The sequence below is a fragment of the Callospermophilus lateralis genome, chromosome 5, assembly GCF_048772815.1.
Source record: "Callospermophilus lateralis isolate mCalLat2 chromosome 5, mCalLat2.hap1, whole genome shotgun sequence".
Classification (NCBI taxonomy): Eukaryota; Metazoa; Chordata; class Mammalia; order Rodentia; family Sciuridae; genus Callospermophilus; species Callospermophilus lateralis.
Window position 1 is genome coordinate 102,964,836 of NC_135309.1, and position 17,408 is coordinate 102,982,243.

The 17,408-nt window shown below is 33.5% G+C and overlaps 2 protein-coding genes across 2 annotated transcripts in view; one reads left to right on the forward strand and one right to left on the reverse strand.

Moving 5' to 3' along the window:
* Window positions 1–17,408, forward strand: part of Dhfr (dihydrofolate reductase) — a 216,281-nt gene that overhangs the window by 168,986 nt on the left and 29,887 nt on the right. The gene's annotated exons all lie outside the window — the stretch shown is intronic.
* Msh3 (mutS homolog 3) overlaps window positions 1–17,408 on the reverse strand; it is a 188,163-nt gene that overhangs the window by 160,263 nt on the left and 10,492 nt on the right. Inside the window, exons 4-8 of the mRNA XM_076857073.2 lie at window positions 15,422–15,616; window positions 13,450–13,566; window positions 12,928–13,045; window positions 7,857–8,002; window positions 4,212–4,378 (exon numbers count right to left, since the gene is read on the reverse strand). Of these exons, the coding sequence (XP_076713188.2) occupies window positions 4,212–4,378; window positions 7,857–8,002; window positions 12,928–13,045; window positions 13,450–13,566; window positions 15,422–15,616 (743 nt within the window). The remainder of the gene's footprint in view (window positions 1–4,211; window positions 4,379–7,856; window positions 8,003–12,927; window positions 13,046–13,449; window positions 13,567–15,421; window positions 15,617–17,408) is intronic.

Genomic DNA, 17,408 nt, shown 5'->3' on the forward strand with positions numbered 1-17,408 from the left:
TCTAGGGGGTTCTAGGATACTGCCAAAAACAAAAATTCTTTTATATTTGAAAATTCAATGCTATATTATTTATTGGTAATAAATATGGCAGAATTCTAGAGTTATCTTCTTCATACCTAAATAAAAGTATTCCCTATGCAACTGGCTAAATTATCGTGTTTAAAAAAATACGTCTAGGAGTTATAGCTCAGGTTGATAAAGCTAAACTTCATGGATGTTAACTGGAACCACTAGTATTTAGTGGTGGAATTATGGTAAGATTTTACCTCACAGAGTAAAGTAAAACAAAGAAAAAGTGACTAATGTGAAATATAGATGAAAATAAAAATGAAGTACTTTCAGTATGGGGAGTGAACTTTTTAAGTATAAAAGTAAAGGAATATGATTAGAGGCATGGAGGACTTAACTGGTCCAGACAGTCTATTAAAATCAATGCAGAAGCAGTGAACTCAAATATAATAAAAAAAATTTTAAAGAAGAGTCAAAATTCTTTTAATTTTGAAGGAGAAAAATTCAAAAGGATATAAAAAACAGCTATAGATGGAGACTTATACAATTAGACCATAAAGAATCATGCACAGAGAGTAAATAAGATGGTCTAAAAAACGTATGACAGAGTTCCAGGAGTGAACAGGAGAGAGACAATGTTAAAAGAGATAAGGACTGATTTACATTTAACATATTAACTTATTTAATCCTTACAGCAATCCCATAAGTAAGCACACTTATCACCCAGAAAAGAACAATAAAGGTCAATACTGTTGAGTTATTTACTTAGTCACTAAGGGGAAGATCAGTTTTCCAACCTAATCCTGTTACAGGAGTCTGCACTGTTTGACCCTATGATTCTTCAATCTCCACTGCTCCACTCTGTCCTCAGATATAAATTAGCTATAGGCACTCCACAGAAATACCGAATTTTGGCTGTTTAGTCAAATGAAACTAAAATAAACAAAGTATGCAAAAGAATGAGCACTTACATGTGGTCATTAAACAGAGGAAAAAATATAAACTCCCAATGATAACCAAAGAAATACAAATCAAAACAAGACAGATGCAATCATTAAATTTGGTAAAACTCATATATGACATCCAAAATGTCTCCAAATTCAGGCTTTGGTATCTCATGTGATAAATGGACATTTATGAATATCACTAGGCAATGGTTCTTGTTAAACAAAAATTCAGTTTTTGGCAATGTCTTCATTGTGGGATGTTTTGACATTGTACTGAATTTTGTCTTTGTTATTTTGAAGAAATAAGTAGAAGAGAGAAAATGAGCCTGATAATGCAACTGATCAAATTTAATTTCTATTAGCCTAAGTCAAATAAATACTCAATTATGAAAAAAAAAAATGAAGTCAAATGTGAAATACTGAAAATATAGCTCTAGAAGACTAGTCTTATAAATAAAAAGTAGAGATCTGATTAATTCTTTTAGCTCTCCAAAAGCAGCACCCCTTGTAACTTTACTATATGATTTTGAATCATTCAAGTTTGAACACAGAAAAGAATTAAGAACAAAATTAGGGGACCTGATGTGGAATTTTTCACCTATGTGAAAGGTTAAAAATCTTTAAATTATCACCCCCAATGTTGGCATGGGTTCAAGGAACCCTCTTGTGCTATACTGGTGGAAATATAAATTAATATTATTAATTCTAAAAAGTAATCAAGAGCTTTATAAATATATAGTTATCACCCCCTGAGTTAGAAATTCTACTTTCAGGAATTCATTTTAAGGAAATAAAGATGCACCACACATACAGAAATATTTGCACAGATATTCATCACAGCAATATTTGTAATACTGAGAAAAAATGATTACAACATAACAAAAGGGAGATGGATAAATGATGAGCTATTTACATAACTAAATGTTGTGCAATCATTTTGTCTTCAAGAGTACCTACTGAAATATTAGCAGATAAAATAATGTTTACTAGGATTTGCTTCAAAATAAATTAACCAGAGAGGAAGATGGATGAAACAAGACAAGCTCCGAATTGAGAAATGGTAAAGCTAGTTGATGGGTTCATGAGCGTTTACTACACTATTCTGAATAATTTTGTATGTTTAAAGTTTTCCAAAATAAACAAAAGATATGGGAAGCTTTTAAGTTAAAAAAAAAGGATATCAAAATAGTTTCTAATTTTCTTCTATATTTCAATAGTGTCTGTTATGATATTTCCTTTTTCATCACAAATTTTAGTAATTTGAGTTTTTCTCCCTTCTTTTCATTAGGGTGGCTAAGGGTTTGTCAATTTTATTTATTTTTTCAAAGAACTATCTTTTTGTCAATTTTTTGAATTGTTTCTTCTGTTTCAATTTCATTGATTTCCACCCTGATTTTAATTATTTCCTGTCTTCTACTACTTTGGGGGTTGGTTTTTTCTTCTTTTTCTAGGGCTTTGATTTTTTTTATTTGTTGACTTTTTCTTTGTTTAATGAAGATTTATAGAGTTCAATTCACAATAGTTAAAACTGTGGAAGCAACTTAGATACCCTTCAACAGATGGATGGAAAAAAAAACTGTGATACACACACACACACACACACACACACACAATAAAATATTACTCAGCATTAAAAGAGAATAAAATTATGGCATTTGCAAGTAAATGGATGGAGTTGGAGAATATCATGCTAAGTGAAGTAAGCCAATCCCCAAAAAACAACGGCTGAATGTTCTCTCTGATAAGTGGATGATCCATAATGGGGGCGACATGGGAAAAATGGGGGAACTTTGATAGGGCATGGGGAAGGAATGGTAGGGAAGGGACATGGGGATACGAAAGATGGTGGAATGAGGTGGATATCATTAACCTAGGTTCATGTATAACTGCACATATAGTGTGACACTACATCGTGTACGACCATAGAAATGTGAAGTTGTGCTGCAATGTGTACAATGAATCAAATGCATTGTGTTGTCATACATACCTAATTAAAATAAATTTTTAAAAAAATTGTAAATTTTTAAAAAGTAAAAACACAAACAAAAAAAAACTTCTGGGGCTTCACAGATCTGCTCTTTCTTCAATGTTCCTTGACACATGTCAGAATAAATTACTCAGGACTGGCTCAAAAAGAAAGAAAAAAAGGATACCGAAGTGATTTTGCCATACAAATCCAAGTTCATAAATGAAAAAAGTGGTATACGTATACAGAAATAATACACTAAAATGTAGTTATCTCTGGGTTTTACAATTTTGAATTACTTTATCTTTCTTTTTTGTAAATCCTAACTTCTAAATGAACATATGTGTGTGTTATAATCAAAAAACAAATTATGAAAGCTACTTTGTTGGAAGTTACATTTAAATAGAATGAACACTCTTAACTTTAAGGACAAAGAAACATATGGAACTTCACTTAATAAATCAGTTTGATTTTCTAACTGTTTTGTCAACTTACTAAATGAAAATCCTTATGGGCTTCCTTGCCTAATTCTAAAGTCCAGTTCCTCAATATACAACTTCCTCTTCATTCAAGCCCTAGCCCAAAATTTTGGTCTCTTCACCACCACTGCTGGTCTTCACCACTGCTCCACAGTGGCAGTATAGAATCCCCCTCAATGAGTCACCCTCATGTTTCGTACTTAACGTATCATGCCTCATGAATCCAGTTAGATATGTACATATTTGCCTCTCCTACTGGGTTGTCAACTATGCCAGACACATATAATAAACTCATTTTCTTCCTCTACGGCCACAGTGCCCATTACACCATTTCATATATAAGTCATGTGACCTTAGATCTTGTAAATAAAACTGCTGGATACTACTGGACGCAGCACTGAACTGAAACTTAAAGCACAAAGAAAGCATCTTCAAAACTATGTAAGATTTCCAAAAAATGAATCCTATCTCCAGAAACTGAAAACTACCAAACAATATACTAAAAAAATATCATAAGCCCCTTAATTACCAAACGATAGCATTAAGTAATATCAGAAGCCCCTTTAAAATGATCATTTTTATAGTCTTACATTAAAGAGACAGTATGGGTAATTTTCTTTTGAAAATTTCCATTACTTTGAAATACAATTCTGAAATGGAATTTTGAAAAAAGCTGAAATATAAAATTTTTTAAGTTACATTGAAATATAATTTTTATAATTATAAACTATTTTTAACAACTTTAACAAGTTTGGCTTTGTCAGTAAATCAGTTTCAGAATCATTATCTTCAAACAGCATGCCAACATACCTAATAGCAGTGACCCTGTGAATGAGCATCTCTGTTTGCTCTGACAAGTCTGTTGGAAGTAGCAGCTCCACCGGCTGCAGGCTTGATATCCGAGTCTCCAGCTCGGAACGGGAAGGAGAGTCCTGGAAACTATCGAACACAACTTCACCTGTGGCAGGCTGCACTCCCTGAAAACAAGCACAAATGTAACATCACAGACAATATAATTTCTTCCAGTTATGGTTAAACATGCAAATAGTAAAGATGATACATTCCATTTCTAAAGTGTTTGAAAACCTGTTGTTTTTCAAGACTCATTTACATAAGTCAGAGTCACTGAACTAAAAGAAACTAAATGGGAGTTTCAAAAGGCACCTGAGTACAGGCCCTGGACCTAATGCAACGATGGAGTGACTATGGCAAGTCACAAAATCCTACCTGGGCCTCAGTTTCCTCCTCCAAAATGGAAATAAGTCAGCTTATTTCCCTAACAGAACTATTGTAAGGATCAAGTCAGAAAAAAAAAAAACGTGAATGCTTTATAAAATATAAGGCATTGTACAGATAGATACAGAAGTAATAAGTGATATGGTCCTAGTAATCTGAAAACCAAAATGTTCAAGAATACACTTAATTATATAAACAAATAAATAAAAAGCATAATTTTTGCAAAAGAAAGCCAATATACATGTAACAAATTCTCATGAACCCCAACTAGGCAGTCTATTCAATGAAATAACTTGAAGATACCCCATCACACTAAGCCAAAAGACAAACTGGAAAATATTACCACTTGGAAGAGGTTAAAAAAAAAAAAAAAGTCAAGTTACTTAGCCAAGGTCTCAGTACTAAATAATGGATTCAAACCCACACAGTCTAACTCCCCAGGTCACACTCTTATATACTACTGATGCCTATGAGAAGCCTAGGGTGAGTTACAGCCTCCACCAGCTAAAAGAAGGGAGAATCATTAATCCCTATGTTCATATGCTATTGATGACTAACCAACTGACACAGCCACTTTCTAAAACAGCCCGCTGAAAATATCCACATCCTATAATCAGCAATTCCTTCACCAGATGTATATTCCTGAGAAATTCAGGCATGTATAAAGTAGAAGACATGCACAAAAACATTTATACATATAGCAGCATTCTTTGTAGAACCAAAAACTAGAAAGAACCCATATGTCCACCAACAGAGGAATAAGTAAACTGTACACCATAAAATGTAATAGGACACAGCAACGAAAAACCTACCACAACAAATGTAAATAAATCTCACATAAAAACATAGGAAACAAAACAAGCAGGATCTAAAAAAAAATACGTACAGTATATCTACACTTGTGATTAAAGTGGTAAAACTAGAACTAAAAGGAAGGAACTTATTACCTCAAAAGTCTGAATTACAGTCACCTCTGGAGTGAAGAGACACACAAGGATCTTATGGGTTGTAGTAGTTATAGTTCTGACCTGGGTGACTGTCTTATGCTACCCTGCCAAATTTATTTTATGCATTTTTCATTGAATATTTTATAATTTTTTAAATATCTCACTCATAGATCAAAGAAATACTTTCATTCAAAAAAGACTACAATTTAAAAAAAAGAAAAATCTTTTAATTCTATTCAAAAAGCTTTCTATAGTATTCCATACTATACTATCTATAGTATCAGTATCTCAGGATACATATCTAAGTTTATGTCCCACAGTCTATAATCATGCATTTACAAAAGCCACTTAAAAGATGTTCAAATAACAAACTTATCAGCCAGCCAAATATTCTGTTACTAAATTTAATCAGAGAAATTTTCAATTGTAACACCTGAAACTTCATTATTCTATAAGGTATGTATTATCAAGAAATCTAAGCCGGCATGGTGGTGCACATCTGTAATCCCCACAGCTCAGGAGGCTGAGGCAGGAGGATCACAAGTTCAAAGCCAGCCTCAGCAAAAGCAAGGTGCTAAGCAACTCAGTGAGACCCATTCTCTAAATAAAATACAAAATGGGACTGGGATGTGGCTCAGTGGTCAAGTGCCCATGAGTTCAATCACTGGTACCAAAAAACAAGAAGAGAAATTTAAAGTCAATCTGTGAAGAACCATACTGTCCATACTGAAGGCAATGGTCCTAATCACCGTGTTTTTCCAATAGTGAAGCCTTTGATTCTAGACTCACTGCCAGTACACAAAGATGACTCCCAGGCTGTGACTATGGAATGGTTAACACTGATCACAGCAGGGAAAAATCCAGGAAGAACTGTTCTGAAGGTAAAGGAAAATGAGTTCCATTTCAGCCACTGAGTTTGAAGGGTCAGAAAATTCTAAGTACCCTTGCTTAATACTAATTTAGATGCAAAAGCCTGGAGCTCAGGAGAGAGGTTGAGCCAGCTGAAAATATTCACATCCTATAATTCATCCTATATCCACTTTTGGACTGATGATATCCTGAACTCTGGATATCATCAGTCCAAAAGTGGTTTCTGAGGTCAAGAGAGGATCCAAAAAAAAAAAAAAAAAAACACCGAAAGGGCAAATTACCACTTTTCATTTTATTTTTGTATCCCACTTCACATACTATGGTTAGATCTGGCAGTAGATTAGAGGTTATTTCTAAATGTGCTAAGAAGGAACTATACATTTTCAACTCTTTTCTTTAAACTGAGTTTCAGGTAAATATAAAATAGCATACAACATATGTTAAAGCCTAAAAGCAAATAACTTTACTATTTGTAGATAGGTCCAACTGTGTCTGCAGTTAGATAAAAAGTACTTCTCAAGGAAGAAAATAAAAATCTAATTGGCTTAGAGCCATCCAATCCCCACGGTAATGATAACTCCCTGAGAGAAGAGATTACAGGTTAAGCAAATGCCAAGTTAGCTGAGTAACACAGAATAAGGTATTAAAAGTCACACTGGAGACATTCAGATTGTAAGAATTTATTGATATTGTCACTGACTGTAGAAATTTTAAAAAGCAAAGAGAAGTTATTACTCAGGCAAAAAGCCCTGCTTTCACTTAATGTACAACAGGACAAAGGTATTTAATAATTGTCAAAGGCCCTAAAAAGTCTTAAGATTTTGAGCATGGTCCAGGTAGGCATGTAAATGGGCAAATGTATTCATAAATTGCCATAAGGCAAGGGCAAGAAAACTATGATTCATGAACCATGTTTATATGAAACACTGAGTATAAATATTCCTAACACTTATTCTGGTGTTTTACATTGGTCAATTATCACTTCTCTAACTATCCCTTTCTCCAAATCTAGATAGAATATTCTAGAATCATTCATGTTTAATTTCAAGCCTATAGAGGAAATCTAGAAAACTCTTGCTACCCATGCATGTGGCTGGCTTATGTTTTATTCTACTATGTGCACACTGTCCACATTTATGCCTATTACTCCACTTACCTTCAACCCTAAAATCCTGGAGCATATGAACCAAAACTATCTGTATCTTTCCAGAGCACAGAGTGCTGAAATAGGAGAATACTGTAACTAGTGATGTAACGTATAATCTAATGAGGAAAATGCTTCCTAGTTCAACTACTTCAAGGCATACCTCATCAGTTATCCTCATTATAAACCATTTGTGATTCTCATGTTTAGAAATACCATGAACAGTTATTATTCCTTTTTCACCTACAAAATACTTACCACAATGCCAATGAAAATATTCCCCATTTTTTTGTCCTTAATGTTTTCCTTATTTTCATAGATACATAGAAGGTAGCTGGTAGAAGTATCAGTCAGTATCTCATCAACATTTACAGTATCATCCAGCTTGATCAGAGGATTCACATGTAATAATGATTAAAGAAAAATAATGTCCTGAAGTGCCACTAATGTTTAATATTAACTGTTTTCTCCATTAAAACAATGGTTCATTTTCTGAGTATTTTCCTCTATGCAAAACTCTTCCATGTAGCACATTCTTCTGATTTACCATGAGCATAGCTGCATGTCTTCTTTTCCCTAAAATGTAAGGTTCATGAGGACAGGTAACTATTATTGTCTCACTTCCAAAGGCCCTAGGAGAATACATCAGATGCTGTGAATGCCCAAATATTAACCCCCTTTAATTGGATGATGCTGAGACTTGAATTCTTAACAATTCTAAAATACTTGATTCTATAAATCAAAGCATAAATATACTAAAATAAGTATAAATTAATTTTTTTCTTTAAAGTACCTAAAGCTCCCAGAAAGGTAAAACAGTTTTAAAAGACATTTTAAAAAATCAGGAATAAATGTATATGTGTGTAGGTTGTGCATGTGTGCATTTGTGCATGTGTGTGTGTGTAAAATGAGTCCATTAATCCAATTCTCAAGAGGTAAAAGCTAATTCTGGAAAAAGCTGGTCTGGATACATCCAATTTGGGTATAAGAAGATAAAAGAAAGGAGGAAACACTGCCAAATTTATTCTATGAAGCCAGTTATCACACTGATACCAAAACCAGATAAAAGCATATCAAGGAAAGAAAACTACAGACCAATATCCCTGATGAACACAGATGAAAAACTTCTTAATAAAATGCTTCAAATTACATTCAAAAACACACTAAATAAAGATAGTACACCATGATCGGGGATGCAAGCCTAGCTCAACATAGACAAATCAATAAATGAATTCACCACATAAATAGATTTAAGGACAAGAATCACATGATTATTTCGATACAGAATAAGCATTGGACAAAGTCCAGCACTCATTCATGTTTAAAACACTAGAGAAACCAGGGATAAAAGGAACTGACCTCAACATTGTAAAGGCTATATATGACAAACCAAAGGCCAATATCATACTGAACAGAGAAAAACTGAGAGTATTTCCTCTAAAAACAGGAATAAGACAAGGATGTCCATTTTCACCACTCCAATTCAACATATTCCATAAAACTCAAGCCAGAGCAATTAGGCAAGAGAAGGAAATTAAAGGGATAGAAATAGGAAAAAAAGAAGTCAAATTATCTGTCCACTGATGATATTATCTTATGTTTAAAAGACCTGAAAAACTCCAAGAGAAGACTTCTAAAGATGATAAACAAATTTAGCAGGATACAAGAACAACATATTGTTTTCCTATGCACCAATAATGAATCTGCTGAGAAAGAAATCAGGAAAACTTTCGCATTTACAATAACTTGGAAAAAAAAAAAAAAAACCTTTAGAATAAATCTAACCAAGGAGGTGAAAAACCTCTATGAAAACACTGAAAAAAGAAATAGAAGATCTTAGAAGATGGAAAGACCTCCTATGTTCTAGGATAGGCAGAATTTTATCAAAATGGCCATACTACCAAAACAGCATATAGATTCAACACAATCCCCACCAAAATACCAATGACATTCTTCACAGAACTAGAAAAACAACAACAACAACAACAAAAAAAAAAAAAAAAACAGTTCTAAAATTCATTTGGAAGAATAATAGACCCAGAATGGCCAAAGCAATTCTGAACAAAAAGAGCAATTCTGGAGGCATCACAATACCTGATCTCAAATTATACCACAGAGTTACAGTAACAAAATTAATATGGTACTGGCACCAAAATAGACATGAAGACCAATGAAACAGAACAGAAGACCCATAGACAAACTCATATACTTACTTATAGCCCTATGATACTTGACAAAGATGCCAAAAAGAGAAAGGATGACCATTTTAACAAAAGGTGCTTAGAAAACTGGATGCCCATATGTAGAAGAATGAAACTTGATCCCTATCTCTCAACCTGCACAAAAGTCATTTCAAAGTGGACCAAGGAAAATAGAAGATCAGTGGATTAGAAGAAAGGGATTGAGGGAAAAGGAGATGGGACAGAAAAGGAAAGAACAATGAATGAATCTGACCTAACTTTGCTATACATATATGAACATACCACAGTGAAATCTCACCATTATGTATTTATCTACTAGGTACTAATTTAAAAACAAAACTATAAGTAAACAGAAAGATCAGTAGGGGAATAGGGGGATGGAGGAGGAGAGGGAAAGGGTAAGTAGTGGGGACTGAATTAGAACAAATCACATCCCATGCTTTTACAATTATGTCCAAATAAATCTTAATGTTATGTATAACTAAAAAGAACCATTTTTTTTAAACAAAATAGATCAAAGACCTAGATCAAAGACCCAGGAATTAGACCAGAAAAACTCTACAACTTCTAAGAAGAAAATGTAGGCTCAACATTTCAACATATAGGCACAGGCATCAACTTACTTAACAAGCCTCGTTAAGCACAAGAAATAAAACCAAGAATCAATAAGTGGGACAGCATCCAATTAGAAAGCTTCTGCACAGCAACAGAAACAAGAGTGTGAAGAGAGAGCCCACAAGATGGGAGAATGTCTTTGCCACCTGCTCCTCAGATAAAGGATTAATATCCAGAATAAATAAATAAATATATATATATATATATATATATACATACATACATACACACACACCAAAAAAACAATAAATAAATGGGCAAAAGAACTAAACAGATATTTCTCAAAAGAAAAAATACAAATGGCCAAGAAATATATGAAAAAATGGTCAACATATATAGCAAATAGGGATGACATGGAGATTTCATCTCATTCCAGTCAGAATAGCAATTATCAAGATAACAAATAGCAATAAATATTGGTGAGGATATGGGGGAAAATGTACATTCATATATTGTTGGTGGGACTCAAAATAGTGCAACCACCCTGGAAAGCAATATGGAGATTCCTCAAAAAACTAGGAAGAAACCACCATAACACCTAGCTATCCCACTCCTGGGTATATAGTCAAAAGATCTAAAATCCGCAAAATATAAGAATGCAGCCACATCAATGTTTTTAGAGGTGCAATTCACAATAGTCAAGCTATGGAACCAGTCTAGGTGCCCATCAACAGAAATGGATAAAGAAAAAATAGTATATATATACAATAGAGTTTTACTCAGCCATAAAGAATGAAATTATGGCATTTGCTGGTAAATGGACGGAACTAGAAAACATTATGCCAAGTGAATTAAGCCAGACCCAGAAAGTCAAGGATTCAATTTTTTTTTTTTTTTTTAATGGAAACTAGACCAAAATACATGGAGAGTGGGGGGCAAGGGCAGGGGGAATCTCATAAAAATAGAAGAGAGATTGATGGTGTGGAGAAATGAAATTTAGGGGGAAGGTAAAAGGATGGGAAAAGAGAAGCAGAGTGGAATGAGTATGACCAAGCTTTCCTATGTACATATATGAATACACCACAGTGAATTTTGCCTTTCTGTATGTTCATAACACACTAATTTTTTTATTTATTCTAATCAATTATACCTGACAGTAGAAAGCTCTTCAATTCATTGTACGCAAACGGAGCATAATTTTTCACTTCTCTGGTTGCACAAGAAGTAGGGTAATGTCTGTCTCATTCCACCATCTTTCCTATCCCCTTGCTCCATTCCCTCCCTCCACTTTGCCCCATCCAAAGTTCCTCCAACTCATCCCATCCCGCACCCGCCCCCCATTATGGATTAGTATCCACTTATCAGAGAAAACATTCAGTCCCTGTTTTTTGTTTGTTTGTTTGTTTGTTTTTGGATTGACTTATTTCTCTTAGCATGATATTCTCCAACTCTATCCATTGATCTGCAAATGCAATAATTTTATTCTCCTTTAATGCTGAGTAACATTCCATTGCACTCATTTTTAAAAAGTTATATTTAAAAAAAAGAGCCATAAGCATACCAGATGTGAAGCAGGAAAGAATACTCTTTTACGAATGGGTTTCAAGTAGGAGACTCAGCTTAGGTAAAAAATAAAACTACTATGTTTTTACAGCCTGATCAGCTTAGAACAACCAAAGGGATGCAAATGGTTTAGAGTTTTCTCTGAATGACAGTTATTCACTATTTGTGGTCTTAAACAAACAAAATAATCCTCAGAATTTGCCTAGAAACTAAGTGGGCCTCTAAATATGCAGATTTGTAATAAACCATAAAAGAAATACTTTAGCACATGATTTAAGGCCTTCTTTATCCCTAGATTATTTTATTATAAGAGACCTAACCTAAGTAAACATTATTAAATGTACCCTCACCTTATTTTATATACATCTATTTGGCTTTAAAAACAGAATTTTATGACTCTGCTTTTAAAATTACTTTGCTTCAATTAACACAACAAATTTATGAAAATCTATAAATTTGGCAGCAATCATTGGGCATACTGAAGATTTCTGCAAAGTAAGAAAGTTTTACCCACAATCCATTTTCAAAAGCAATAAAACCTTCATGAATTAACAATTAATGAAGATGGCCTATATTATATTTTATAAGCATTTAAGTGTATTTTAATTTTGACTTCGTAGTTTTCTTTCCACATTAAGTTACTAAGTTATTATTTTTCAGGTCTCACCATAGGAAGATCCTAAGGAATGTATAGCCCCTAAACACCTAACCTTTGTCCACAAATGATCCAAGAAAATACACAATTTCAAATCAATTGCTAACTTGACATTATCATTTATTAGGTTCACTTCTTCTTTCTCTTAGTATATGATGAATTTGTCTTTCATTATGACATTTGAAAAATGTTTGTTTCTAGTTACTTCCTCTTCATTAGTGCACTATCCAAGGATTCAAGTAACTGTACCACCTCACCTCATCGAAAAGGTTCCCAAAGGACTTTTTTTTAAATGTCACCTTAAAACAAAGCACTTGTAACAACTAAGAGAAAAATTACTATTCGAAAAGGATATCTTCTCCAATGAGTGTGGATTTTGTATAAAGAGCAGTCAGTTTCCGGGAAAAGAGAGAACTTTTGTTGTCTCCAATAGCCTTTAATGCTGCAGTTTCAGTTTGCTTTACAACTCCCACCTTCAACAAAGTAAGAGATATTTAATATCAAATCTGATGAAAAACCAATCTAACAAACTCATTTCAAAATGCTTAAATATTAATTCTGAAACACTTAAAATAACTGAATTAGTCCACAGTGTCCAGATATAAGATTTAAGCAACAAGGACCATGAGCAGCTGACTAGTGTACACAAATCACTAAGAAGCACTCTGTTACTGAGTCTTAAAATTTTTTTCTGTAAATACCTAACAATATGCTCTTAAAAATCAAAATACGTTAATAATTATGAAACATTTTTCATTTCTTCAAATGCCAAATTCTAAAACTCATTAAAGCCTGCCTGTTACTTTAAAGGCATGTTTTCACTCCCTGGAAGAGAATCTCCTTCCCTTCTCCCTTGAAGTTAAAAATCAAAGCTGACCTTATATCCTTTAGCCACGAGACGGCGTACATGAACAAATAGTCTGTGAGTTGGTATACTTGCTGTCATAAAGTTGTGATCTAAATGGCAATAAATATTCAGTTCCCGGGCAGCAATCTAATATTAAAAAAAAAAAAAAAAGAAAGAATGTTAATAAATTTCTATTTCAAGATTCCATGTGGGATTTGTTCACTTTGTTAAAAATTCATCAAGGCATACACTTAGGATTTGTGTACTTCTCTAAATGTTGGTACATCAATAAAAAGTTTGAAAGAAACTCCCCATATAAATTCCCTGGTCTCCTCTATTTTTTGGCAGTTCCTACCACCTGACATCAGGGCCAAAATCTGTATCTCTAAATGTCTCCAAAAAATGACAACTCTTTTTCTATGTCCTTAGATGTTCCAAAACCTAGAAGTGCTGAGCTGTCTCTACGTAAGGACTATTCAATATAAAAAGGAGGAGGACAAAGGAATAAGAATTTTCTATGCAAATGGCATATACAAATAACTGATGATTAGAAGATACTACAGAGCATGCATAAATAATAAATCCACTTGGACAGAGGAAACTTTTAATAAGTGACATGAAGAACTCTCTAGACTGGTTAGTTAATTAATGATGCATGGTTGATAGAAATGCAAAAACAGGAAGCAGTCCCTGATTCCCTGCTTTCTTCCAGAACACACTTAGACACCACCAAATAGAGTCATGGAACTCTCTTCCAGTACTTTCACTCCTTTACCCCAACCCACGTCTAAACTGTATTCATCCATCACTGAAGACAAGAAAATATCATCCTCTACTATAGTCAAAAAATTTACCATTTAACCTAGATGGTTTCTTTCTCCCCTTCACCTATAGGATGCCAGCTATGTATCTGTTTTTTTTTTTTAATATTTTTATTAGTTGTTGATGACATTTTATTTTATTTTATTTATTTGTATGTGGTGCTGAGAATCGAACCCAGTGCCTCACACATGCTGGGCAAAGGGCTCTATCACTAAGCCACAATCCCAGCCCCCGTACCTGTTCTTAACCTCAGGAAATATGTCAATACTATTTCATAACACAGAACACAATGGAACTTAGAGAACACCATCTTTCTGCCACAACAGGATTCAGAAAATATGAACGAGAAAACATTGGCCAACTCTTCTCTTCCCATCCAAGGGGTGGCAGATGTACTACATCATCATGTTCTGATGACCTAACCAGGCCTGAGACTATGTAGTCATGATAATCAACCACCGCTTCCAGCAAAAGCTTCCCTCTACTTGCCTGTTGAATGTGCAAATTCACTTTAAACCTTCTTGATCTGTATCAAATACCCCCAAGTTAAATTGAGACGCAGCTTAGGCTAAGATCAAAAGATGACTGACACAAAGACCTGTGGGTAGCTGGCAGAATTAATATGCTCTTCTCATTGAAACTTAACTTTGTATCTGGCTATGAAAATTCATTACTTAAGGTAAGGAGAACTTCCATACATCTCAAAAAAAATTGTTTTTCGCTTGAGATTCTCCTAAAAAACATATTTGTGGGCTGGGATGTGGCTCAGTGGTAGAAACTTTGCCTACCATGGGTGAGGTACTAGATTCGATTGTCAGCACCACATATAAATAAATAAAATAAAGATCCACTGACAACTAAAAAAAAAAAAAAAAAAAAGTTTTAAAAAAAGAACACTGGCAATGGTTCATCCATCAATTGATTCATCTAATAAACTTTTTATGGATGAAAAGTATTGGCCCAGCACCATAGAAAATAAACAGTAACATTCCAGTAGAGACTTCTCACTTCTCCCCCACAAGTCTAGCTCCATCAACTTTGCTTGTGCTTGAGTTTTATTTTAAATGACAGCATTTTAAAGGGTGACTGATCAAATTAGCTTTTTCACAAAGTCAAGAAATAAAACAAAAATATTGAAAAATATCTAAAGCTGAACAAGAAAAACATGAAAACAACTTACCTCTGCATCTTCCCCAAAGAATCTATACTTATATCCACATTCCACACACAAAATTGCATCTTTATGCTGCTGTTTCATCTCTATATATTGCAACTCTAATGGTGTGTAGATGCTTTTCGATCGTTTATTAGATGGTTTATCAGAAGTTTTCTGTAAGTTTTCATGAGTCCTATGTGATAGGCCAAACTGACTGTCCTGGCAACCAAAAAATTTAAATAGTTTAACAAGAAGAAACTACTACACTAAATTCTCAGAGAAAGAAAATGCAAAATTAGCAAAAAGCTAATAGTTGGTAAATCTAGGTGAAAGGTTTCCCAAGACACATTGTAGTATTCAGGCAAATTATCCCTAAACCACTGGGCAATTATGTTCATTTGGTAGATTTTTACCATTCATCTGTGTCTTTTCAAGCTCTCAAACAGCTTATTGCTTGTAATATGTCCTTATATTGCTTCTAGATAACCCTTCTATTTGATTATTTCTAATTTCACAGAAAAATCAAGTTGGTCATTTTATGTACAAAGCAATATGTACAAAGGTTTGAAATTTTTTCAAAGTAAAATGTTTTAAAAAATTATGAACCAAAAAAATAAAAACTGCCAGTATTTAAGTAAATTTTGTAAATCGAAACAACCTGAATGTTTTATATACTTCTTTTTAAATTTGATGTTACTGGATCTATAATTAATAAACATTTATTTTCTTATTTATTCCCAGGTATACAATGAATAAAAATCAACTGGGGATAAATCTTGGGCAAAAACACTTGCAGCAAGCATGCCAACATCTAAAGCTGCACTTAATGTGTCATGTTTCCAAGCATGCTCTAAAAGATAGCATATTCTATAAATCAGTATTACAAGAGAGAATCATCATTGTTTTGGTAAATAAATAGGGGAAAGAAGTTTTGGAAAACAAAGAGCATTGGGCTACATTTTCAATATTAGTACTCCTACTATCCTGAACTTCCTGTAATATAAAACCATAATTAATTCCAACTTACAGCTTAGAGAAAATCCCTTGATTATTAGGCTTGATTAAGAAATGGAAAAATAAGACAAATTGATAGGATAAATCAATTTCTAAGTAAGAGCCATGCTGTCACTCTCAACATCTAAAAAGTTACTCAACTACCACTGGAATAAAAAATATGCCCTAAAAAACTAGTGAGCAGAAGAAGAGGAAGGGACAGAGAGCAGAAAAGTGGAGTCTCATATCAACAGAAACCCCAGAAACATGTATTCTGTGGATGCCAAATGTTTAAAAAAAAAAATTAGTTTAGCTGGGACGGCACAGAAAGACATTAATTTCAAAAAGATTCAATCTATCTAAATAACATAGCCCAGAAAACTTGCAAAGATTCGCAATAGGAAGATGGTAAGGTGTGGAAGGAATGGCCAGAGAAATGCAGTTAATCGTAACATCTGAGAATGCAACTGTTTTTCATTTTGAGGGATTTTCAATTTTGTTTCTATGACTCTTACATAAATTCCAGGAATACTACATAATACAAAAGTTAATTAATACTTACAAAAATATATTTCCTAGAAAAAAGTTGCTCTCATTTTTTTTAACTTATTCTTTTACTGAACAAGACAGACTTCCGGGGGGGAAAAAAAAAGTTCTCTCCATGTGGGATACTAAGAAGTAAATCTAAGTACTTGATTATTAAGCGACTTGTTTTTTATATGATTTGGGTGGAAATATTTCTCAGATATACTATATTTTCTTTAATATTCACAGAGGCAGCATGTTGAACTCAACTTAACCTTGTCTTGACAATTCAGAGTGATCAGAATAAATTTCAGAACCTATCCAGAGTCATGTTGACCCTTCATTAATATACCTAGACCACTGGGCAATTATGTTCATTTGGTAGGTTTTTACCATTCATCTGTGTCTTTTCAAGCTCTCAAGTAGCTTATTGCTTGTAATAATGTCCTCATATTGCTTCTAGATAACCCTTCTATTTGATCATTTCTAATTT